Source organism: Botryllus schlosseri, chromosome 1, assembly GCF_051294905.1.
Source record: "Botryllus schlosseri isolate E-star chromosome 1, Bs_hap1, whole genome shotgun sequence".
Lineage (NCBI taxonomy): Eukaryota > Metazoa > Chordata > Ascidiacea > Stolidobranchia > Styelidae > Botryllus > Botryllus schlosseri.
The window spans coordinates 10,950,908-10,978,169 of NC_137236.1; the positions used below are offsets into that span (position 1 = coordinate 10,950,908).

At 40.1% G+C, this 27,262-nt stretch overlaps 1 protein-coding gene across 1 annotated transcript; it reads right to left on the reverse strand.

The window, feature by feature from the left end:
* Positions 1–899: 899 nt before the first annotated feature.
* Positions 900–3,921, reverse strand: LOC145437196 (uncharacterized). The gene is made up of 2 exons (XM_080314387.1): positions 3,826–3,921; positions 900–1,815 (listed from the first exon to the last, which is right to left on the reverse strand). The coding sequence occupies exons 1-2, from the start codon at positions 3,894–3,896 to the stop codon at positions 1,578–1,580; spliced, it is 309 nt and encodes a 102-aa protein (XP_080170513.1). The 5' UTR covers positions 3,897–3,921; the 3' UTR covers positions 900–1,577.
* Positions 3,922–27,262: the final 23,341 nt, after the last annotated feature.

Sequence of the window (27,262 nt, forward strand, 5' to 3'; positions counted from 1 at the left end):
TTCGAGTCTATAAATATGGATTCATGGCGATGCCAAAACTACCAAAAATAAAATCTGAAAATTGCCAAAAATAAGCTATTTTTGTTATATTTGGCATATGCCAAAAATTACACGACCTGCTGATGATGGACGAGCGCGTGAATGGAAGTCTTCCGTAATACTATTGAAAAAGACGTCACAAAGAATTGATATTACGGAACTTAGTGTACTGGGTGCAAATGACTTCAGAGTTTAAAAGCGCCAGTGTCGTGAATAAAACAAACAAAGAAACAGGCGAGAGTCGTAGAAGAGTTCTTTCGTATTTCAAGCTGATGTGTTGCTGAGTTGCATCTATGAACTTCATTGATGCGGTTTAATGTGAAGGCACAACTTCTACTGGAACTTGTGTAAAATTTAGCTTCACTACTTCTACTGCATGATTACTTCGACCACCTGTACGTTTTCCTGATGCATATTCAGCATCTTCTGCGACACAATCATCGACAGATATGAGATTTCGCACAGAGCACATGTCATATAGAATGTACGTTCTTAGAAAACTATCCGTTACTATGTAAATTAACTCATCTGAAGCGGAAATACTTCCGTTCCGATCATTTCTACAGAAAAGTCGAAGAAGCGCAATCTGTTAGCGACTTATACCATCCATCATAATATTCATAAAGCATGTGTATTTATACGGAAAATACAAAACCTATTGAAATACGCAAGTGGCAATTCCGTTTATTATAGAGAGTGAGTAACAGCGACATAATAACTCTATAGTAACATAACACGTCATAATTACAATGATATGACTGTTTAATACTGCCTGATTTTCAAATGCAACATGCGATATTTTGCAGCATCAACGGTTTACAACTGCGAGATTAAAATGGCTATAACCAAAATATATCGCTATCGTAATTGTTGTATTGGTATTCATGGTGCTTCGAAAACATTGGACATTTTACATCAGGCTCCTCCTCGCCATATCATCCGGGTAAGCTGTGCCTTATAAAAGCCTAGCAGTGGGCCGTGCTATACTAGTCGGCAGCTACGGAATAAGAATAAATAAAATTTGCCAGGGGTAAATGACCATAGTAGTCGATAAACTCTATGAATAGGTCTACCACGAACAAACAAACACTAGACCGATATTTAATTCGTATTAGTCACCCGATCAATCTAATTCTTGCGGATATATAATTTTTGAAGTCGTCTGCTGCACAACACCACATAGTTCTATGAAATCGGATGTATTACAACAAACATCATCCATCCTTTGAGGTTGATGTCAGTGAAATTTCTTAATTATAGTATTTCCATGCAGGACTGTTTTTCATTTTGCACATCATCGATTCATCCAGCATTAACATTTGTCTACGCCGTCTGGTGGTTTTTATAATACAGAAATTACCGACTCCTAATGCTGAAGTCACGCTTAAACCAGTGACCAAATTTGTCTACTTTAAAAAGAAGCGTTAAGATTCGTGAATCATGATGGATCCGGGATGGAGCTAAGGTCACTGTATCATGCGTCAGAGTGAAGCTTCAATACAACGGAAATACGTCAACAATTTGGTCTATCGACAGATTCAACGATTCCCATAGATAATGTTCTCCTTCATGGAAGCGCCTTTAGCAATACCTTCCACCTGCTGTTCTGCAAACGTGAATGGGCCGTGCGATTGGGGTGGATTCTTTTGATTGATGACGCCGCCCGAATCTTCTCGGTAAGTGACCCCTTCCTCCGCCACTTCCGCGTACGTCGGATCCATTTCAGTGAGAACGAACTCTCTGTCTTCTCGGATAACTCTTTGTCTGCTTCTTTTTCTAGCCAAAGCAATTTGAATTTCATTGGAATTTTCTATAACTGCCCTATTCGTTAATTTAGCTCGAAATGTAACCTTCAATAGTGTGGAGTACTGCTTATTGGATGAACATTTGAATGTTTTGAATATTTACGCCGATCAGTCGGGTCTCTCAAATGCAGAAATATCACGGGGATGTTAATACAAGGATGGCCGACAAAAGGAATATTTTTCGACACTGATACGAACTAACACATGTAGCACTCCAGTACCTAGTTTGCTAGTTGTTCATATGTTCACTGGTCTTTATTGATACAGTACAATGGTATCTCAATGACGACACCTGGCTGTGTCACAGTGCTTAAACTATAGTCACATAAATGTTGAGTTGAGACTTTGATGATAAACTTGTCGAGATTCCAGTGTCCCGGCTTTATTACAATTTATATTTCCTGTGTTAGTGTGACAGAATGAAAAATGAAAAATACTCGACTCGAGTCAATTTGTGTATTCAGTCGACTTGTGCTCGAGTCATGGCACATGACTCGGATCAAGTCATATGACTAGAGACTGGGTCTACCAAGACATGTATATCATTTTAATTTGTTTTGTTATTTAGTCTATCAGTACGAGTATTCGAAAATGCTGCCAGAAACTGTGAAAAGTGAGGAAAATAAGTATCCTATGAATGCGATGAATCAGATGTCACCGAGAAGAGTTCTCAAAAGTGGGATTACATGACATTAACTCGGAACTGAACAGTCAAGACATTGGCTTGAACTCGGAATTGATTCAAAACACTATGACTCGGTCTTGACGTTCTACTCCGTGACTTGGACTCGGACTTGACTCGGTAGTGAAATGAAAATGACTCGAATTGACTCGATTCAAAACTACAAAAGTCAGATTGACTTATGACTCGGAACCTTGTGATTTGGTTACAACCCTGATCTCTGCTGTGAGCTTTACCCGCAATCATACAACATCAAGAAAAAAATACGCTACATATAGGTGGTCAAGGAAAGATTTTATTCAACGAATCAATGAAATCGACATAGGAATACGTCGTTGTCTAATATGAAGAAATTTCGCAGCCGTACGGGATCGATGTTGATTTGATATGGTTATTGTATCATGAAAACCAAATCCGTGCAGTTGGGGTGTTGGCTATAATATGCCATTTTTATGGAGTAATATCGATAGCAAATATGGAACTACGTTTAACACTCTTTCACAATAGTCAGAAGCCGAATAAATTGTCCGGTTAGGCCTAGACCAGTGATTCCCAACCTGGGGGGCGCGCCACACTTGGAGGGGTGGGGGGTACCATCAAACAATTTGTTGAGGTTGCTAGCATCTCAGTTGGATTTTGTGATATGATGATAAGGGGGCGCGAAATTCCGGCCGTGTCTAAAAAAAGGTTGAGAACCACTGGCCTAGACCGTTAGAACGTAAGATTATATTCGGTTGCAAGTCCCCGTCCATGAGATTGGGGTGTTGGCTACTGCTGTATAAATTGTTAATGGGGTGATATCGGTAGCTAGTATAGAAAACCGTTTGCACTCTGCTCAATATCAATACTCAGACGCCGAATACATTGCCCAGTCTGGCCCTGACCGTCAAAGCGTAAGCTTATATTCCCGTGCAAGTAGGCTACTCGTCGGAACATAGTGATTTTATGGGATTATTATATCATTTGATTACGCCAGTTCATGCATTGGGCGACGTTTAAAACGTCAACATGTACTTCAGTATTGTGGCATTATGTGGCCAGAGTCGTCGCTAAGTATTTTGTACAACTGTACGTACATTTATATAGGCTATCACTTCACTGAAATGTAGGGCTGGAATTAGTAAAATGACGTCACTTGACGTCATGAGGTTCACGTTCGCGTTCACGCAGAACATTTCAAAAAAGTTCGCGTTTACACGAACCTGAACCTTTCAGAGGTTCACACCATCCCTACCCCGGACTATTCACAAATGACCGAATGAATGTTCTCTTTTACCAGCTCCACCTATTTTTACTTACTTCTTGTACAACATCACGATGACCACTACCCATAGAATCGCAACAAGTCCACATGCCACTATTCCGACCATGACGCCTGGCTCTAACTTCGATGCGAGACCTAAAAAAATAAATTGTCGATATGGTTCGATATGGTGTCGCAGTGTGTGTTAATACTTGAATACGTTGTGTTGGTATTCGTTGATTCATCGCAAAATGAATATAAATTGAGAACGAGGCAACGTTCGTCACATCAATGATATAATAAATGAAACTTAACAGAGACGGTTGGTCTAGATCAGTGGTTTCCGACGTGGGCAGTATCGAACTCCAGTGGGCGATTTTGAGAAACAAGAGGCGAAAAAAACAATGGGGTGATGGGGGAAGGGTGGGCGAAAATGTTAGAACGTCCAGTCAGATATAATTAATTTAGACGGTCAAAATGCACGTGAAGACGGCTTATTCTACATATGACGCGAAAAAAGGTCGACCCAACTCTTCCTATACTCGGAAAAGCGTCGTTTTTTAGTCAATCCCCATTGAACAAACTAAGGTGATTTATTCTGGATCCGTGAATATGAGGGGCAAAAATTTGTGTCGAGCATGATAAGGGGGCGATGAGTCGAAAAAGGTTGGGAAACCAATGGGCAAGATATTATTTTTTAAAGCATGCTTGAGCACCAAAATGACTTCGCAGGCTTGGACTGAAGACATAACGTCACTATATTATTCGATTGAAATGTGGTGATTGGTCTCCCTTGCTGTGGTTGACTTTACTGCAAGCTGCTTTGGCTTTGACTTGCATTGGTGTGTGTATTAATGAATGGGCCCTATTCTGGTCTGAGTCCGATGTTTGATTGCTAGATTACATTCCAAAAACGACTAAACAGTTTACAGCAGAGAGTTGTGAAATAGACGTTCATTCGGATTTAGGTAAGGAATATTTTCCAACGTAGAGTTTGAGCATAAATTGAAACCGGAACACTCAACGCGACGTTCAATTTTCCTCAGGATATTTGCATGGGAACTGTGGGTCGGTAGTTGTGAAAGTTCGTTAAACAACAATTTATCAGTGCAGGTAGAGCCGGATAACACGAGAGCAATCAATTTGGGAGGTATTCTCGACAATTTATGCGGCGACCTCGATTCTAATCTGTCATCCGTCGAATACATTAAGTGAAAATAATTATCACCGTTAAAATCAAAGCAATACATACGTTCGTTTCCCATTTTCGATGCCGCTGTACATTTGGACGCAAATGGTGATGCTGAAAAATATTCATTTATTATTGACTGACAGAAACACTCATTGCATCTATATCGTGTGTATCATGCCCGGCAACCCTACGCTCGAAACAAAGCTCGGAAGAGCTAGTACGCGAGTTATGACAGTCATATGCAGCAGGGATAAAATACTTTGGCATTTGGTAGATCGTACCTACTTGATTCTGATTTGTGTTATTACTGCTGGTCGATCACTACTTCACAGGAATGTCGACGAATGTCAGAATGAGTTGGATGTTCTGATATTACCAATCGACGATTTAATGCTTCCTCCGTGAAAGCATACACTTGTCGTTAATAAAATTACTTTTAAAGACAAGGGGCGATTAATTTCGGTACTGAACTTTTTTACTCGAATCATTGCAATAATTATTCGATTCGGCTCCATGTATTCATGCGAGTTGCAGGCTGCTCTCTGCGTGGCTTTGGACGGCTCACGACGTCGAGATTTTGATTGGAGTGTTCCAGCTCTTTAAAGCTTACGCTCGATAATAATTGTGACTCGTACGCCATGTATGATCTATCCTCGTTAAACGATGAATATGCATTCGATCTTGACGGTGTTAAAATGTTTGTACAACTGCCATTTCCAAGTTTTTATGCCGATGGCTCAATATTGATTGCAAATTCATTCAGATGTTTGAGTGTATGCTGAAAGGTGGATTGATGCTTTTGCGTACCCATATAAATTGATACTCATTGCTGTGATTGGTTGGTCACGTTCGATGCAGCCTTTACGCGGATGTAGTCTACCAAACCAGGCACAAGCAAATATTTTTGTAGCACTCAAATCCGTGGAAAGTTGCACTTATTTTTGACAAAAGTTGCACGAAAAAATTGCATATATGGATCAGTTCCTTAAATTTTTAGGGTATGGGATACTCGAATTGATCCGTATCCAAGGCACTTTAGTAAAACACAGTGTTGGCGAGTTCAACAAAATCAATAGCGTGACAAAATTGACCCAGTGAAAATTTCGGCGGTCTAGCCTGAATGTACGTCAATCAGAAAGGACCTCAAATTAAAACGACATTGAAATAAGCAAGCGATATATTAATAAACGTTTCCAGTAAAAAGTTACTTGCGTGGAAAATTGGAAAAACTTGCACGACAATTAGAAAAAAGTTAATATGCAATATAAGATTTCTTCAAAAACAGCTTAAAACACCATACTACATAACTTCTAAGTATTTAGGAAGCTGCCGGAACCTGTAGAAAAGTTGCAAAGGTTACAAAAACGTGCCCTATTAAATACTCATCGTGCTTTTCCTCAACTCCCATTAAGTTAACGACTAGCAAAAAACCCACACTTCGAATAAACATATCGTGATATGTAAAATAATGTGTTCACTGTACAATGTTGAATGTACAGTGTACATACACCAGTGACGTGCGGTGCGGTGAGCAGTGTCCCCCTTCCTCCTGCATCACACATACACAAAAAAAAAGTGCCTGATAAAGACCCACAGAGATTTGAATAACAACAACATCAAGAGAAAGCGGATAGCCGAGACCAATTTCTTCGCACCCTGATGACTGTAGCAATTCTACAATACATATCACAATTTTTCCGTTAGTGATATATACAGTTATTTACTGCAGATTTCTCAACGCAAAGAATGAAAGGAGAAATACAAAAATATTTTATTCAAGGTTCTAATTTCAGTTTTATATTCTCTATTGTCATTTGCTAGTCAAACGCAAGATTGAAATAGACACAGTATCAACAAAACTAAATATTGTCACTCACTAACATTAAACTTAAATGTTCGAAAACATCTTTCAGACTATTGAAAATCAAGGTTAGATTCATGATGCAGATTTGCTTGGAATATGATTTGCAAATATATAAGAGCTACAAGGTTAGCTGATTTAAGTGGCGTCCTGTTTGTTATCGCATTAGCCATCTTCACACGACGGCTATCTAGGCTGCTCCTCGCTATCTGATCCGCGTATGTAGTGTATTACAAAGCCTAGAAATGGGCCGTGCTACAAGTCGGCTGATGTTAGGGTTACATTAAAAAAGATCAATTTGAAACAAACATGTTTAAAACAAATCCCTAATTCAAAACATTTATTTTATTGTTTTTTGTGTTTTTTAAGCCACGACACCACGAATTTTTAATTGTGACGTCATAGTGGATTGATATTGACGTTTGAAAATGTAGGGTAAAAATAGTTCCTTTGACGAAATATATGTACTATTGCCGTTGTACCGACCATTTAGCGGGTTCCAACCATCCCATATCGATATACGTCGGCTAAATCGGATGGTAATTGTCCGTAGGCTCATACAACATGTTTTTTGTAAAGTATTTACACAATTATGGCATAATTTTACAACATGAAAAAAACACAACTTTTTTTTTAAAAAGCCTTTTTTTTAAATACTGCATAAAACATGTTTTAAACAAAGTGTTTGTTTTAAATGCAACCCTAGCTTATAAGGTATCATAACATGGAATATCGACCTGTTATAAATGACTATTGCAGTCGAAAACACCATAAATGCCACAAACAACGACGACACAGGCTATGTAAGTATAGCTATCACATACCACCATTTACGGTAGCTAAGGATGAAAAATACATAACAGCTACATCAGTAAGTGAATGTATTCGTCTTGCATTGCGTACTGGGCGCAGCTATTATACAATTCAAACAAAACTATACTGCCGTTTTCCGAAATCGATAGCGCGTTTCACTGCTGTGCTGCGATTGTCCGATTGATAGCGAATGGTGTGTGCGGATATACCTGAATATTGTTTCTCTGCGCTGTCATTTCATGTAATAAAGCCGAATTTCACTTTCCTTGGCGATTTTGACGGGGTTTCACTGCTTGACGATTGTCAGTATTAGGATTTTCGGAGTCGGTGCGATAATGGAATTTGATTGATATTATTATGAATTCTGAGCTGTTATAATAAATTTAATTGTCGTAGGTGAGACACGACCCGCCGGTGCCTCACCTGTGCCTCACCTCTCCTTTCGCACTATATTTTATAACAATAAATATGAAAATTGGTTATGTTGGATGAAAAATGTTCGAATTTAGTTATTCATGAGCATCGACGATTAATATGAATAAATCATTGAAGTCTTTCACAATTTTCCTTTACTCATCATGACGACAGGTGAGGCACTGCCTACCTTGCCTCGCCCGACCGCACGTCACTGACATGCATGTGCCGATGCACATCAATATTGGAGATGTTGATTACTAAGGTCTCTTGCAACAGAACGGTTAGAAATCTTCCGGAATAATTTATCACGAAACCTTCTATTTTGGGTGGATTATTTCGGAATATAACTCCTATTCACAGTTTACGATCATCAGGTTGGTTAATGCATAGGCCTACACTGGCATTCCATGAATCGGATATTCATCAACTAGTCATTGTCATTTAGCAATGCTTAATCATCAAATAATTCATTGTTGAACTTTTGGTCTTCGCTTCAAGAATGCTCTTTAAGTGAGGTCAACAGAGGTTCAAAGTCCCGTGATTTGTAGTGGTGTGATATGTCATATATCGGTTAAGTCATACCTTTTTAATAATCTTTTTTCTAGGAATTAATGCCAAGCATGGGCACATGGATGTACCGTTTCGTTTGTTTGACTGAAAAATCATTTGAGTAACTTAATGAATGTCGTTTTGAGTGACATATTGGCACGTTCTAACTAAAATGCGGAGTCTGACCAATAACCCTAACCCTAATCTATACACTAACTCCAAGCTCAAATATTTGTGAATCGGCAATACGTCTGAATCAGCTTTCATTAATATTAAATTGATTTACCTCATCCTGACTCATTTGTCCCTCAGTCCCATTCGACCTTATATAGTAGGGACATTCAACTACTTTTAGTAAAGATCCAGATACAAAACTTTGATGCTATTTGAGAAATGCTGGAAATCTCATGAAATGTCATCAGAACGTTATCTTACAATTTTTTTATTGCTTTACCGTCTACTTGCGCAGACTAAAAAAGAGGTCTATAAACTTCTAAACATTTTCATTTGCCAATGAAATGAGCATTATCCGACTTCACAACTTCATTCCTTTCCGCTACTCTAATGAAAGTCAATAAAATTATATCGACCAAACCTGGAATGGATTTAATCTCTCAGATGCTGGGCGCCATGTTTTCAAGAAAGCCGTCATTGTTACTTATCACTTAGTTTAGGCTCCAAAGCACTCTAATTTTGCGCGGGCCTGTATTTTTTAGTGGTTTCATACTAACCGATTCGGACTGCTAGTTGCAGTGTTCCATCCACCTGTTAAAACCGACCGTAACTGTCCTATACAACTCTTGAAATACCAATTGGTATTCAGTAACTACTTGAACCATTTTTTCAGAGTATTCAAGTAGTTTTTTCTGGTAGCTCTTTATACCTGAACTATTTAAACCGGCACTGCGATCTTAATTATCGTTCCAATCGTGATAAAAAAACTTTTAGCACAATATAATTTTAGCTGGGGTTACCAAACGTCACCCATTTTCAAGAAATAAAAATGTCTTCCGAGGAGGAAGGAAAGGAAAAGAAAGAACATAGTTTATTTTTGTCCTTGGTGTTTTTGCGGCATATACACCTAGATATCCTCCTTTTTGAAAATTCGTACTTTTTTATTGCTTTGACAGCCAGGCTTATGGACAGTGTACAGCAGTGGTCGGGAACGTATGGCTCGTGAGCCATATATGGCTTTTTCACATATTTTTAATTTTGTACCTAATTTAATCGATATTGGAGCAACTTGTTAGTAAACGGCTAGAAGAATTATACTCGTGGAAGCGTAAACATGTATCTGCGAGGTCAATAGCGTATCCAGGGTTAAGGGCTTGGACCCCTTTACAAAATTCTCAAATTTAAGTTGATGTGGCGCCAGCGACCAATATCCCTCGCGAATCCGATGTACCCGGCATCGCGCGCTGCGCAATCTTGGATTGAACCATACGTTGGTTGATCAAAGAGAATAGCAGACATGGGGACACGTATATGACAATATAACTTTCAAATACACATTGTCTTCCTGATCTACCCCGAGAAATGAACTGCCTTGGTAATTACATTCCAATTACAAATCCAAATTACAAGCAACCACGCTATCCACGTTCGTCATGATAAGTAACTTTCTAGTACTGCCATTAAAATGTATAGGCGTGTAGTGCAACGTTTATGTTACCGCCGAATTGAGACGTCGATCAATATTTAGATTTTCGGAATCAGTGCTAGAGTTATATTAGATTAATATCAAATATTATAAATGATGAGCTATTTACGATGAATTGCGCTACAACAGGATGATTAGTAGCCTACCATTTTTTACAGAGAAAATATGGCGCCCACAATTAATCCCATGTAGTAAGTTGGAAGTTGTTTGTATAGCTCAGTGGTTGGAATTCGTACTACCATGACGTAATGAATTTTAGATTGTGACGTAAGAATTCGTTGAAATATATGGCTCTGTTGCAGTTAAAAGGGAAAATATAGGTTTGACATGGCTCTTCAGACTAAAAAGGTTCTCGACCACTGCTGTCACCACCACCACTATCACGCCATAAATGAAGCGAAATCTGCAATGCGGATATTTGGACGGGTCTTTTGGGAGCAGGTCTGGAAAAATTACGTACACATAAATATCACGAATTCGAACTGTCCTTGCTCATTTCGCTTCAGTGGCGAAATGCAGCTTTTAATTGTTAAAGCAATGACATTTGATTGACTACTATAATTTTGGGGTGCCTCGACCCAATCGATTGTTTGAAACTACTTACTTGTGTACTTTTAATATCTTCATTTTCCACTTCAACTTCATGGAGTTTGGACGTGACATGGAACAATAAATTACCTGGTATAGACATTAGGAGCAGTAAATTCATCAGGTACTGTCTTATACAGGACCACTATTAATATTTATTATTGAGGTACAGTTACATCACAGCTTCGGTATTCCAGTACTGATAGCTGGCATGATGCTGCGAATACTGTGTGATCTCACCAAGGTCATTATATGCCAGTGGTCGGGAACCTTTTTTGACCGAAGAGCCATATTGGCCTAATATTTTCAATGGTAACTCCCAAAGAGCCATACATGTCAATCAACTGTTACGTCACAATGTAACCTCCGTGAGGTATTGGTAGCACTAATATATGGGATTCGTAGTGTACGCCATATTTTTCTGCCCACATGAGTATAGGTGGAGCCAACACATCATCATCATCATCATCATTGGTTTATTAGCAATTTTATCAGTTCAATACACCACAAAAATGCGATACAATGAAAAGAAAGGAAGATGTCGAAGCGACTAGGAGTTGTCTATGGAATCGGACACCCACCTTGGCCTAGGCGATGTAAAGAGGAGGCATGCACACTGAATGAAAGTAAAGAAGATCGTATAGAAAAAGGAAGCGACAAGAAAGAGGGCGGCATGTCAGGGGAAGCGAGATCGATAGGTCAGTCGTGGTCCGGTAATCTTGAGGATGGACTGTATTTATTTAGTAGTAATTGCTTGTATTTCGACTTGAATGTGGACATCCTCGTCGACTGCTTGATGTCCGCCGGATACTGTTCCACACATCAGGTCCGGCATATTTGATAGAGCGATGATCTTTTCGGTCATTCATATGATATTTGGACGACGTGGACGCGCGTGTGTTGTACTTGTGCGCTTTTGATTCAGAGGTAAAGAAGTCATTGAAGTATTCGGGGCAACAACCGCAGTGAAACTGATACATAAACTTGGCGATTTTTAATTTCCGCATGGTGTCGCTGATTCTGAAAATCCGAGTATTGATCGACTTCTAAAATATTCGGCGTAACGCAATGTTGCGTTACCTACCTACATTTTTACGGCGGTGATAGAAAGCCACTAACTAATCAAGAAAATGGATAGCTATGGCGTAGTTTTTAATTTAAATTTATAATTGTGGGTGTCACTTTCAATACATTTTATTTATCGGCGTAGATAAGGAAGACAATGTGTATTTGAAAACTGCATAGTCCTACAAGTGTCGCCATGACTGCTATCCTCTTTCGTTAATCAAGGTGTCGCGCAATCCAAGATTTCTAGGCGCGCGATGGCGGTTAGGTCGAATTCGCGAGTGGGAATTGAATAGAGGGTGGTACGAGCCCCTAACCCTGTATACCCCGCTGTTTTGACCTCTAAAAGACATGTTATGCTGCAACGAGAATGATTATTCTCGCTGTCATGGTCATTTACCAACGAGTTGCTGGAATATTGATAAATTTAATACAAAATTGGAAATTTCTCCAAGAGCCATATCTTATACCCAAAAGAGCCATATATGGCTCGCGAGCCATAGGTTCCCGACCACTGTTATATGCGATGCTTGCGATTTCGCATGTTTTTTTCTATCCTTTATTTGATAACGGTTTTACAGGAATCAGTTCGTCTTTCAACTGTCCTTGTTTGTATTTCGTGTTTCTACTAATTGATTTGTACGGTTTTTAGTGATTTTGATTGTTTGATTACTCTTTAATTTTCTTTTCGCTAGTGTATAAATTCGATTTGGGCTGCTTGATTCTATTTGAATACAAGATTGATACGCAAGGTTAGCGAGTCCAAGAGCAGATTCAGCGAAGCAGACAGAGTTCGACGCCTGCTAAATCGGCACTAATTGACAACGGAGTGTCGCATCGAAACAGATAATTTAAAACAGTAATCAAATCACTATAATCGTACAAATACAATTAGTTGTTCTCCGATGGTCAAGGAATTTCCGAGGAGTGACGACCCTTGAGACATTGGTTACCGATCACTTGGGTAAAATGTTCGCGCTGGAGCCGCATTCGATTCTCCGTCACACCAACGTTCTCAACACTGGTAGAGCTGCCGGACGCCACCTTACTATTCAAGGTGGTTTATTCTCGTCACTAGCAGATTTGCTGGACGCCTCTGTACGATTGAATGTGATTTATTCTTATCACTAGTATAGATTTGCTGAACGCATCTCCGCCATTTAATGTGATTGGTTCTCGCCAGTAGGGTTGCTGAATGCTGCTTTACCATTCAAAGTGAATTATGGAACGTTCGTGTTATCGGAGGTTATAGCTTCTAATGCGACCGATATTTGCCATTTAACTCTGCCCTTGTGTATCGACAACATGACTCGGCATTTCTGACCACTTTAGAGCTGCTGGAAGCCTCTCTACCATTTAAAAGCGATTTATTCAAATCACTTTTAGAGTTGCTGGATGCCTCTGTACGATTGAAGGTGATTTATTCTTGTAACTAGTACAGATTTGCTGAACGCCTCTCTCCCATTTTAAGGTGATTTGTTCTCGCTAGTAGGGTTGCTGAACGCCGCTTCACCATTCAAAGTGCTTTTTCGAACGTCCGTGGGATCTAATACGAGGGACATTTCGTCATTTATTTTTGTTTTCAAGTATCGAAATTAGGACTCTGGCATTAGTCGGGATGGAATCGCCCGTACGCCGTTAGACCAAATTTCTCTGACCGAGTTGCGAGTTGCTTATCTTGATGACTTCCATCGAACTATTCTTGTTTCGAAATTGACTGAACGTGATATGCAGACTTAATTATCATTTCTTCCCTTTTACTCTAAAACCCATGGTTCTCGGAAGATTTTACACGACCACGCAGGAACGTTTTGATTCCGAATTAATGTGGTCGAAGATTAGATTGATGTATGCTTTCCGAGTATTGACTGGTCAACTTGTACATTTAGTACATTGGTGCAATTCTGTTGACTGGGTTCAGTCAAATGGGGGAGTGTTTGCGATTTCGCATGTTTTTTTTTCTATCCTTTATTTGATAACGTTTTTAGAGGAATCAGCTCGTCTTTCAACTGTCCATATTTGTATTTCGTGTTTGTACTAATTGTATTTGTGCGATTATAGTGATTTGATTACTGTTTTAAATTATCTGTTTTCGCTTGTATAAATTGCCCGCGCTACCGTTGTCACGGCCTCCATACCATCGAGCAACGGACGAGCGAGCACTATTGCAAATCACCACTCGCTTGTATTAACATCTTAGTATTTTCGAAGCAATTCCGAAGTTCATATTGTTTAATCTTCGGTTTGGGTTGCTTGATTCTATTTGAATACAAGATTGATACGCAAGGTTAGCGAGTCCAAGAGCAGATTCAGCGAAGCAGACAGGGTTCGACGCCTGCTAAATCGGCACTAATTGACAACGGAGTGTCGCGTCGAAACATGCGATAACCATAGCAGAAAATCATCACTTACGCGGCATGATAGTTATTCAAGTTTCAATATATTTGACAACGATATATGCAATATTGAAGATTGGCTGGCTGGCTCGATTTCAACCGACCGACTTCTTGTGTGGCATTCGATATCATGCCAGAGTAGAAAATCGAGTTGCAAATTACTTGCAGTCGTAAATGAGCAAACCATCATGACTCGAACTCGGTCACGAGTCTTCACACTGAGTCAGACTCGGCCATTAGCACAGTGACTTGAAGTCGGACTTGACTCTTTTGTGTGTTGAAAGCAACTCGACTTCACTTGAATCAAAACCACATAAGTATAGTTGACTTGTGACTCAGAACCGTGTAACATACTTTCCAGTCATCTCTGATCTAAATACTTAGGCCTTCTTAGCACAACAATTCGGAAAGGTTGCTGGCAATTTTGGCTAACAGCCTTCAATATCCAACCGTGAGTGACTTCGACTTTGAATACTTTTTGAAAATCTTTCCATCCGACACAGCAACGTGAAGAAAATGGACTAACTATATGTCAAAATCCTATCAGAGACAACAAAAAATAGTTTTTATGCTAAACGCACTAATATTAGTGCTGTCATTCCCAAATTTCAATAATGTCTGCCTAATTACTATCGAAAAATCCTACTTTCTGCTTCGACGATTATCTACTTCCTTGTAAATCACGGTGTTGAGTACTCGGCTATTGTTCCCGAAATGAATATTTTAATTGGTCTTTCAGTGACCTCCTATAAGACTGGTCTGCGGACCGTCAAGACGTTCATGGACTCCAGTTGAAATAACACAACCACTCAACTACCATACACAACGTAACTCATCCACATATTAATTGAAGTGTGTATTTTCTACGGCAGGGGTCACCAACCTTTTTGCACCCGAGAGCTACTTTTTGATACTGATTGATGCAACGGGCACCATTTACTCCCGCCGTTTACCCTCCTGAATTTCCACTTCGATATCCATAGGGCAGTAATCACATTGCAGTAAGACTTCTTTCCAAGACAGTCTTGTAAAATCAAAACATCTCATTTCAACTAGCTCTTCACTGGCATTTATTAAGAAATTATGAATTACTTAGCACCATAGCACCTATTTGTATAAATAATGCAACAGTCAACTCAAATCAAGTCAACTTTGGACTGGACAGTGGACATCTTGTTATCTCTATTTATATCAGTCAGTGGGAAGGCTGGCATTGCATGTTATCAGCTATTGCGCTGTACTCTGGTATGTAACTTGAAACTGCTACTCTGAGTGAGTCTTCCAGATGTGCATCAGTGAGGCGTGTTCTGTGCTTGTTTTTGATAAAGTTCATGTCCGAGAAGGCTGATTCACAACGATAAGTTGAACCAAACATGCTTGCAACCTTCATAGCTGCTGCGCATACACCACTGTACTTTTCCGTGTCAACAAGGCACCAAAAGTTTGCTGCAGCCTAGTGGGCTTTGAGGTGGACGTCACTTTGCAGTGTAACAATTTCAATCTCTAACTGTTCAGCATCCATGCTCAATGTTGCACTTAACTGCTCAGCGATGTATGATATGTCCACGTTCATGAAAGGATTAGAAAGGAACGACACACATGGCTCAAGCTGATACAGGTCAGAAAACCTGTTCTCAAACTCTTGACCAAGTCTATTTATGGTCTGACAGTACTTTCCTGCAACTTTGTCAAAAGCCCCCGATGCAGAAGCATTGTCTTTCAGCACTATCTGCAAAGATGGAAAGTGCAGCACTTTTTTCTTCTGTATATGCACTGAGAAAAGGCTCAACTTAGCTTTGAATCAGTGATGAGCGGAGTCTGCTTTTCGAGACTCCGAGTCCCTCCGACAACTTTGGTCTCTGAGGCAAAGTCCCTCCGACTCCGGGGATCTCAATCCCAGACTCCGAGATAACCCGAAGAATCTTGTCCAGTCCCCGAAATATATTCAGACCATTGTCGAAGAATCCCAATCGATGTTTTCGATAGCCTGTCTGATATTCATACCAGTGTTTTTAGTATCTGTGAATTGCCGAACAGTCGCCACATTACTTCTGAGAGTCAAGTTCTCTCCAACAAAATGGACAGTCAAGCTAATAGAACTGCGACCCTTTAGATCGGTCCACATATCTGTGGTGATGCCAGCCAGCCCATAACACTTGATAGCAACTCTTAGTTCCTCTGACAGCTTCTGCTTCAAAGATGAAGCCTCCTCATCGAACTTACGTTTCACCGTAAATCTGGATGGCAAAACGTCTTCTGCACAACACCACGGCAAACCGGCACTTCTTCGGTATTCTCCACCCGGCGATCAGTGTTCCCCATGATCACCTTCTCCTTTGATTACTCGCTTACTTGCATTTCAACTGCGATCAATTCTTCTTACAAGCTTCGATATGTCTTCGAAGATGCGACGTACCACTTGTCAACTTGTGATGCTTTAGCTGAACATTGCAATTTTGACATCTCGCAAACCCAGTATACTGGCCGTTATTATCATGCAGCATCAGAGTGAAATCCTTCCACACGTCACTCTTTTTCTGCGTCTTAGTGAGTAACCCACTTGACGTCGACGGTGCTTCAGCCATTATATTAAAACGACGAAGGAAGACCAGTCAGATCGAACTAACTACCACTAACACCACTGAAATCGACGATCACATCACAGGTTTCAGTAAATTAAGTTCCGCATCGCCATGAAACAGTTTATGGAACTGCACTGCACTAAACATACATGATGCATCACTGACGCACCGATCGACGCTCCTTGGAGTTGACTAAATGACTAGTGACTTCCAATTTTGAAGCTGATATATGATATCTGGAATTTGGAGTCTGAGACAGACCAGCAGCAGAAACTTGATTGTGGTGCTGATTTTTCTTATCACATCAAAGTCATTTCTCAATCAAACCAAACATTACATGACGAAAATTCAGAAGAGTTCTGGATGACTGACTACGTCAATCAATATTGAAGGAAGCGTAGTTGAGTTGATGCGAGCAGTGCAAAGCAGACGGTTGTAGTTATTTAGTGTGGCTGTTCAGAAATTCGGAATATTCTGTTTTTACAGGGTAAGATCAGCTTACCTTAGTGAATTATGTATTGTTGAAATCTTTAAAGCGGGCTTAGATGCTGGTATGCCTCTGTGAGCGGATCTTACTAGCGAAAATTCGTCGCAATGTCATTAAATCATGTAACACATTGCATAAGTTATTATTGTTTCCATCCAAATACTTGCTTGTTGTATGTATATTTCTCACAGATATAAAGGTAATATTGATGTAACACTTATTATCGATATCTCTCACTGCAAATTGCAAGTACGATGAAAGTTGCGAAAAGTTATCACAAAAGTGGTATCGGATATTATCTTGTTTCAACTGATACCAACGTTGGGAATACATTTTCACAAAATGGACCTATTACTATATTGAATGTCATCAGGATAATGGGATATATTCCGTTATGATCATGAACTTGCTGGAAGAATCAGGGTAGCCAAAGGCTGTACCATAGGGAAGCCCCGCTGTAGGCTATGTTGCTGATTGTAAATGTTTCGCACAATTACTGGGGTAGCATGAAAATTAGTCACGAAACAAATACGCGAGGAATATGATGTGACTATGGAAGACTGCAATGACAGCAACGTGGAAGATTCTGGAGATCTGATCTCATAATATGGTGACATTCAGCAGTGGATTCAAAGACTGCATCTCAAGGCAGGGAGAAAATGATGCGCTGCGAACGATATTGGGTGTCTTCAAGTTTGTGAACTACAGACACTGCTCAGCGGAAATGCCTTGCTAGATCACTAGGTTACTCTCCAGTCCCCAATTGCAGTGCAGATGGCTGATTTTTATGCACTTGTCAATCATTTTTGCATGTTACCGGTCATATTCCAACTTTACAAGGTGTCAACTGTCTGTGTTTTGGTTTGTAATCAATAGTGTCTTCTGGTCAAAGCTATCGAAAGATATCGGGGGCAAAACTCACAATACTCCGTAAAACTCCGGAAAAATATCTGTTGTAAACTCCGACTCCACTCCGGGTATCACAAAATTGGCAAAACTCCGCTCCGAATCCACTCCGACTCCGCTCCGGTGCTCATCACTGCTTTGAATGCATTCAAAGCACTTATCATATCAGCAACAGTTTTACCTTTACCTTGCAGCTCAAAGTTCAAACTGTTAAGTTTACCAGTAATGTCCGTTAAAAATGCAAGGTCAAATATCCACTCAGTGTCCTCCAACAGTGCGGTGTCCTCGCCTCTGCACTGCATAAACTATTTGATCTCATCCAAAAGCGACAAAAAACGTTGCAAAATTCGCCCCCTGCTGAGCCATCGGATTTCTGTGTGCAGTAGCAGATCACCATATTCAGCTGACAGTTCCTCCAAAAGTTTCCTAAATGTTCTGTGCTGTTTAGCTCTAGCGCGGATGCTGTTTATGATCTTTACTACGGGAGTCATTACGTGCTGAAAGCAGATTACCTTTGCACATAAGGCCTGCTGGTGTATGATGCAGTGGTACTGCAGAAAGCTTGGGAACTCCGCGTCAGCTTTACAGAGACTAACGAATCCTGTGTGCCGGCCGATCATAGCAGGTGCCCCATCCGTAGTCACAGATACCAGCTTCTCTAGCGGCACCTTTTTTTTCATCAAAAAATCCTTCAATGCTTATAAATATCAACTCCCTTCGTAGTTGTCTTCAGGGGCAGTAGTGTTAAAAGATCTTCTTTTGTGGAGAAATCCTCAAACACCATCCGGTAGTTAGCATCGTAGCCTGTATGGCACGTGGTGAAATGTCTCTCCACATTGTGACGTTTTGCTGTTGCCACATTTGCCCCGCAAATCAAACATACGCATGATCCTTTCACAGTAGTAAAAAAAAAAATCCACCTCCCATCCGTCTTGAAAATGATATGTTTTCATTCTTTTTCCTGACATTTCTGCGATCGCTAACATTAGCTTGTTTGTAAAGGCCGTATCACACGAGCTGTGCCGGCTTTGTCAGCGTTGCGATCGCCGGCTTCGGGATTGGGCATTGTTAAGTCAGAATGACCTTGGTAGGTATATGTTGCCAAAGAGTCTCGAAAGGATTTGATTGGCAAGCGAATCCACTTGTCGAGCATTATACCGGGCAGTGACAACTATTACAGAAAATGAGAAACACGGCTATCTGCTACCGAATAGTAATGCCATTTGCTCATGTGTCATTGTTCTGGATGTCCACTGTCCAGCTTCACCACCGACATTTCAAGAAGACCGTGGATAGCATTCCGCCATATGTCGCCTGTATAGGTAGTGCTCAGCGCTCAGTCTTCGATATTTTGTGATTCGATTAGGCTACATGTTGGTATATTACTAGTTGTAATTGGGGATATTTGCTATCATCATTTTAAGTGTTTATATATATGTATTGTCATTTCCAAGTCACATGTTATAGTGTGATTTAAACAACAATAGCTAAATCACTCAATTTATCTATTTAAAAGCTCACTGGTGATAATCTGACGAATATTGGCAAATGCTGCTATTCGATCTATTTTCAGAACAGGCTCGCGGGCACCACATCTGGTCCTCGCGGGCTACCTGGTGCCCGCGGGCACCGGGTTGGTGACCCCTGTTCTACGGTAATTGCTAGGGCAAGTTTTTGCAACTTTTTCAACTTTTTTCTACAGCTTCCGGCAGCTTCCTAAATACTCGTAAGATATGTAGAATGTTGTTTTAAGCTGTTTGAAGGAATCTTATAGTGCATCTTTTTGCAACTTTTTCGATTTTTCATGAAAGTATTTTCAATTTCGGTGAAATACATGGCCAAATTCGACTGAAACACCGTAAATCATCGTCGAAGTACGGGTATTTCGGGAGGTGAGCCGGTAAATTGAGCTTTTTTTTAGTCAACCGAGCAAAATGTGGTCTTTTAGTGCAACTTTTGCAACTTTTGTCAAAAATAAATAAATAAATGCAACTTTTCGCGGATTTAACTGCAACAAAAACTTGCCCTTGATTACTTTCAGATTATTTACGTAACTTCGCATTGGATTTGTATCTTGTGTTGATATGGCAGAAAACTTTTCAAGTAACAACCTATACAGCTATATATCAAAGTATTATCAACTGACAATCAACAATGTACCCTAAATATTCAGAAAAATTTAATGAAATGAAATAGTAAAAGTCTTATCGCACGTAATCAAGTAAAATCGTTGTCAATTATCCTTCCACCCATCCGTACGGCTATAAATAAATTGACGGTTATCGAAGATATTTCAGGCTACCTTTAAGAACACAGCTGTACTTGACGTTCCAAACCCTGTCTGGACCATTTTCGCAATCATTGTAGAATTGATCCAGTATATCGCAGGAGTTCTTTTTCTGACATTCACTATCAACTTCGGCATAGAAATCCGTTAAAGAATCACAGTCTTCGTTATTCTTCTTCTCTTTATTATTCCTTCCTTCATTATTCTTTTCTTTATTCTTCCTGCACCTATAAGAGTACATATTTAGATTTCTTGCGGTGTATATACAATTACCATACTCCGTACGTCGATACGTGACTAATCTTGCAAAAAACTTTTTTTCCACATTTTAATTGATCTGTTTTTCTATTTTCACATTCAATACGTTCGATCCGGGTTTCCATGATTTAATTTTACCCAGTGATTGCTCATCAGTAAAATCTGTACAGAAAGTGAAAGTTGAACAGTATTAAAAATTAAGGTTCTGTTTCGTGTGAACACTTGTATAAAAGGTTCGCTGCGAACTCGAACGTACCCACGAACATAGTGTCCGTTGCCGTCACAATGCAGACACACAAATGACTTAACCTGTTTGCGAATCTGTCTGTATATCATATTACTGGAGTGATGGTCATATCGACCGTTAACGCTACTCCCGCGGTCGGCCTCCAGTTCAAATTTCAATGCATCAACCAAAAAGTTCCTAAAATGCGACGCACGTGGCTTGCACCGACGCCCAATATATCGCTGTAATCGGAAAAAGTGGCCTCACCGACTGAGCTACTCGGACAGCTCACATTCACGTAAAGGTGCTGGTAGTATGTGAAGTCTACACGATTTTTTGAAAATAAGAGACGTTTGCTTGTCGGTTTCATCTGACGTCGTACATAGTCCTTCTCTTGGTAAATGACCACGTGGCAGACTTTTACGAACTACATATTTTATTAGTTGGTCAACTAAGTAACGGTTTTTCGAGTAGTTCTATTTCAAGTTCTAGTTGCTGATTGAGTAAATTGAGTAGTTGTATTTCTAGTCCTAGTTGCGGATTTTGAAAAGTGATTAGTTGTAGTTCCAGTTGTGGAATTTAAAAACTGAATAGTTCTAATTGCATATTTTGAAAATTGAGTAGTTCTCTTTCTAGTAAAACACTTGAAAAAAATATCAGTTGCCGGACAACTAGAAAAAACCTGTTGTCGTTTTTGGCTAATTGAGATGCCAGTGATCTGTTGAGCGATGTTTGTGCAATGTAGAGTCATTGCTCGCGCAGAGCAATCAGTGATAACAGTGGCGTATCCAGCGAGTGGCTTTTGGGGGTCGGAATTTCTCCCATTTCAAACCCTACACCCCGTTCTTTTGAAATGTCGATTCAATGTCTGATATTTCCGATAAAATAGAAACTAATCTGTTGACTAGGAGAATGAAATTCAGCTGTAGACAGTTCTTAACCATTAATGACTTGGACACCCCTTCGTCACATATGGGCAACTATTTTCCTGAGAATGACAGGCAGGAAATACGTGGGCGAGATTAGTGTCAAGTTTGCACTATATTCTGCGGTCTATAATTCATAATAATTTATAACTTGAAAGCAATGAATTAGGTGGTTAACACAAGCTTCGGGGTGGATGTGTTATAATCAGGCGATTAGGAATTTAGAGTTAACATACAAAAATAACATTTATCCCACGTAATTATTCAAAACAATCGTAAACAAGAAACATTATTAACTCTTTTTAATCACACTAACCCCTTAACACGGCCATCTATCTCCCACCAAAATACATGGTATTTTGCAGCTTACTCACTATCCCTAGCGGTGTGTAGCGTGGTAAAATCGTCTTGTTGTTTTGGTAATTTCGCTGGTAGGTTTTTCTGAATTCGTCTTCTCGCAGCCTCAGCCGATGACTGCATTCTCATGTTATAACCCCGACTTTAATTAACCAATATTATATCGACTTCAATTTGAATATAGATTACGCCAGGGATCGGTTACCATGGTACGCGTGCCAAAATTGGCACGCAAGATGATTATTCATGACACGCAAAATGATACCAATTGCTGCGCTGCAAATAATTCACAATCGCCATTTGAGAAAAACAGGGCTCCGACATCGTCCAACGTCATCTACGTACGCCACAGCACACAACGTACCACCATAATAAAAATTCACCATTCGACTGCTGATCCTGACTTATTGCGTGTAACCAATGACGGCATTGACTGGTTTGCCATGCAAATATTATATATGTATAAGATCAGTGTGTTTCGTTATCTCCGGGGATCCCTTGGGACTGGCGTAAGGACCCCAGGAGTGCCCGGAAACACTGGTTGAGAACAACCGGTATTGATGAATGAATATTCGTTGTCTTGGTGGATGGGAAAAGTCACTCTTTCCGCTAAGAATATGGTTCTATTCTTGTAATTGCCCAGTGTGACATTTACGGAATATGTGCCAGTATGGCGTGATACAAGGCCTGTAGTTAATGCGAGCGACACGGATAAGTTTTACCAGATACTGCATAAGTGCTTCCAGCGATAAGAAAGGCAACTGAAAAAATGATTGTCCTTCTAATTATTAAAGTTCTTCTGAGAGCTATTTACTGTGACGTATTCTCACTCACAGGAGCGGTTTTGCTGTCTGAAATTGCGTACACTAACCAGGCCATATACATATCCAGGGTGCCAAACAGAGTTGGATCAATTACATTATTTCAGTTCAATTACAATTACAATTACAATTACTTTCATGCATGTTTCAATTACATTACAATTACTTCATGCTAAAAATATCAAATTACAATTACAATTACAATTACTCCTTGCATGCTTCAATTAAATTACAATTACAATTGCAATTGCTGCTGTTGAACATGTAATTGAATAATCATAAATTCAACCGTGCTCCTTGACAACCGTAGCGTCGTAATTAACAACAATTCAAGTCTAGTTCAGATTGTGTAGTAATGAATGCGTTTATGTGCGTACATGGTATGCTATAGTATATAGCAGGGGTCACCAACCCGGTGCCCGCGGACACCAGGTAGCCCGCGAGGACCAGATGTGGTGCCCGCGAGCCTGTTCTGAAAATAGATCGAATAGCAGCATTTGCCAATATTCGTCAGATTATCACCAGTGAGCTTTTAAATAGATAAATTGAGTGATTTAGCTATTGTTGTTTAAATCACACTATAACATGTGACTTGGAAATGACAATACATATATATAAACACTTAAAATGATGATAGCAAATATCCCCAATTACAACTAGTAATATACCAACATGTAGCCTAATCGAATCACAAAATATCGAAGACTGAGCACTGAGCACTACCTATACAGGCGACATATGGCGGAATGCTATCCACGGTCTTCTTGAAATGTCGGTGGTGAAGCTGGACAGTGGACATCCAGAACAATGACACATGAGCAAATGGCATTACTATTCGGTAGCAGATAGCCGTGTTTCTCATTTTCTGTAATAGTTGTCACTGCCCGGTATAATGCTCGACAAGTGGATTCGCTTGCCAATCAAATCCTTTCGAGACTCTTTGGCAACATATACCTACCAAGGTCATTCTGACTTAACAATGCCCAATCCCGAAGCCGGCGATCGCAACGCTGACAAAGCCGGCACAGCTCGTGTGATACGGCCTTTACAAACAAGCTAATGTTAGCGATCGCAGAAATGTCAGGAAAAAGAATGAAAACATATCATTTTCAAGACGGATGGGAGGTGGATTTTTTTTTTACTACTGTGAAAGGATCATGCGTATGTTTGATTTGCGGGGCAAATGTGGCAACAGCAAAACGTCACAATGTGGAGAGACATTTCACCACGTGCCATACAGGCTACGATGCTAACTACCGGATGGTGTTTGAGGATTTCTCCACAAAAGAAGATCTTTTAACACTACTGCCCCTGAAGACAACTACGAAGGGAGTTGATATTTATAAGCATTGAAGGATTTTTTGATGAAAAAAAAGGTGCCGCTAGAGAAGCTGGTATCTGTGACTACGGATGGGGCACCTGCTATGATCGGCCGGCACACAGGATTCGTTAGTCTCTGTAAAGCTGACGCGGAGTTCCCAAGCTTTCTGCAGTACCACTGCATCATACACCAGCAGGCCTTATGTGCAAAGGTAATCTGCTTTCAGCACGTAATGACTCCCGTAGTAAAGATCATAAACAGCATCCGCGCTAGAGCTAAACAGCACAGAACATTTAAGAAACTTTTGGAGGAACTGTCAGCTGAATATGGTGATCTGCTACTGCACACAGAAATCCGATGGCTCAGCAGGGGGCGAATTTTGCAACGTTTTTTGTCGCTTTTGGATGAGATCAAATAGTTTATGCAGTGCAGAGGCGAGGACACCGCACTGTTGGAGGACACTGAGTGGATACTTGACCTTGCATTTTTAACGGACATTACTGGTAAACTTAACAGTTTGAACTTTGAGCTGCAAGGTAAAGGTAAAACTGTTGCTGATATGATAAGTGCTTTGAATGCATTCAAAGCTAAGTTGAGCCTTTTCTCAGTGCATATACAGAAGAAAAAAGTGCTGCACTTTCCATCTTTGCAGATAGTGCTGAAAGACAATGCTTCTGCATCGGGGGCTTTTGACAAAGTTGCAGGAAAGTACTGTCAGACCATAAATAGACTTGGTCAAGAGTTTGAGAACAGGTTTTCTGACCTGTATCAGCTTGAGCCATGTGTGTCGTTCCTTTCTAATCCTTTCATGAACGTGGACATATACATCGCTGAGCAGTTAAGTGCAACATTGAGCATGGATGCTGAACAGTTAGAGATTGAAATTGTTACACTGCAAAGTGACGTCCACCTCAAAGCCCACTAGGCTGCAGCAAACTTTTGGTGCCTTGTTGACACGGAAAAGTACAGTGGTGTATGCGCAGCAGCTATGAAGGTTGCAAGCATGTTTGGTTCAACTTATCGTTGTGAATCAGCCTTCTCGGACATGAACTTTATCAAAAACAAGCACAGAACACGCCTCACTGATGCACATCTGGAAGACTCACTCAGAGTAGCAGTTTCAAGTTACATACCAGAGTACAGCGCAATAGCTGATAACATGCAATGCCAGCCTTCCCACTGACTGATATAAATAGAGATAACAAGATGTCCACTGTCCAGTCCAAAGTTGACTTGATTTGAGTTGACTGTTGCATTATTTATACAAATAGGTGCTATGGTGCTAAGTAATTCATAATTTCTTAATAAATGCCAGTGAAGAGCTAGTTGAAATGAGATGTTTTGATTTTACAAGACTGTCTTGGAAAGAAGTCTTACTGCAATGTGATTACTGCCCTATGAATATCGAAGTGGAAATTCAGGAGGGTAAACGGCGGGAGTAAATGGTGCCCGTTGCATCAATCAGTATCAAAAAGTAGCTCTCGGGTGCAAAAAGGTTGGTGATCCCTGGTATATAGTATAGTATGCTATGTAAGATGTCATTGTGACGTAATATAAGCGTGTTATTTATGCTTGGTAATTATGGCTCACGTAATTGGAAATGTAAAATGTTATTTACCCAATTTCCTATGAGTTAGGATTAAGGATAGGGCGCAGTATGTCGTTGAAAAAAGTATTATAATATATGCACGTGTTGGATTTGCGTATATAGCAGGGGTTCTCAGCCCTTTCTTGGCCGTGGCCCATTTTCCGGTTTAAAATTTTGCTGTGGCCCACCAGATATCGTGGAGTCATAATCCTGTTTAATGCGTGATCATGATCATGCTGGACAGCGCCGATATGACTATTTCTCTAACTGATGATATTTAAATCTCAATTTCCCGGGATATGAAATCGCACGAAGCGCGAAAAAAAAATTCAAGTTGACTAAATATCCTCCAACAAACGACCAACGAAATAATCTTGGGCCCATTCGAGTTCTCCGAATTGGGGGTGTGGGTGCGGCAGTTACGGCCCTGGTAGATCATAAGCTAAAACTCTTAAGTACATTATTTTCGTCCGCTGCTCCATTCGCGTCGCTAAACACAATGATCATATCCCCGCACTGTGTGATTGGGACTTTAGTGATACTATTGTGGGGAATATTATAATCATTTTGGGCCAGCATCGAACAATTCATTGGTGAATGGGGTACTACAGAGAAGTGAAGAAAGATTTTTCAATATGCATGATGTACTTGGTATGTCTTGTACCAAAACAAATGAAGTTGCGATGTCAGAATATTCAATCCAATGTTACAATCAATTCCTGTGACTCTTTCATTATGTACAATGATTTTCAGGCCGGACATTTTAAACCGACTTCAAATATTAATGCACTCCGATAAATCCTCAATCCATTAAGATTCGTTGCGGTGGTGCAGTATACCTCCGCCAGAAGTTGCTAATAATTTGCAATTATGGCTATTTTTAGCTTACAATAATACGGCCGGCCGAAGTACAGTAAATTTGTACATCAATTGCCCTTCATTGCGAGTTCATTGCATGCCCCTTTCAACGGCATACGACATATGACCCTGCCGGAATACTTGGTTACTTCAGCATTATCTTCCAGTTATAAGCTTGAAATTATTTTAGTTGCTGTTAGCCGTAGGTTGTCATAGCCATTAGAAAAAGCCATCGTTTCTCCCTAACGTTTTCAAATTGTAAATGCTGACTTCATACGTGCCACTGCGTCTAATCAGAGTCGGATGAAATGCTTGATGTAGCCTACGTATAAGTA

Excerpts from the sequence above, each read along its gene's own strand:
- LOC145437196 (XM_080314387.1), bottom strand. The coding sequence starts at position 3,896 with ATGGTCGGAATAGTGGCATGTGGACTTGTTGCGATTCTATGGGTAGTG. Across the intron at positions 1,816-3,825 it reads ATCGTGATGTTGTACAAGAA|AAAAAGAAGCAGACAAAGAG; the intron begins GTAAGTAAAAAT and ends TGCTTTGGCTAG.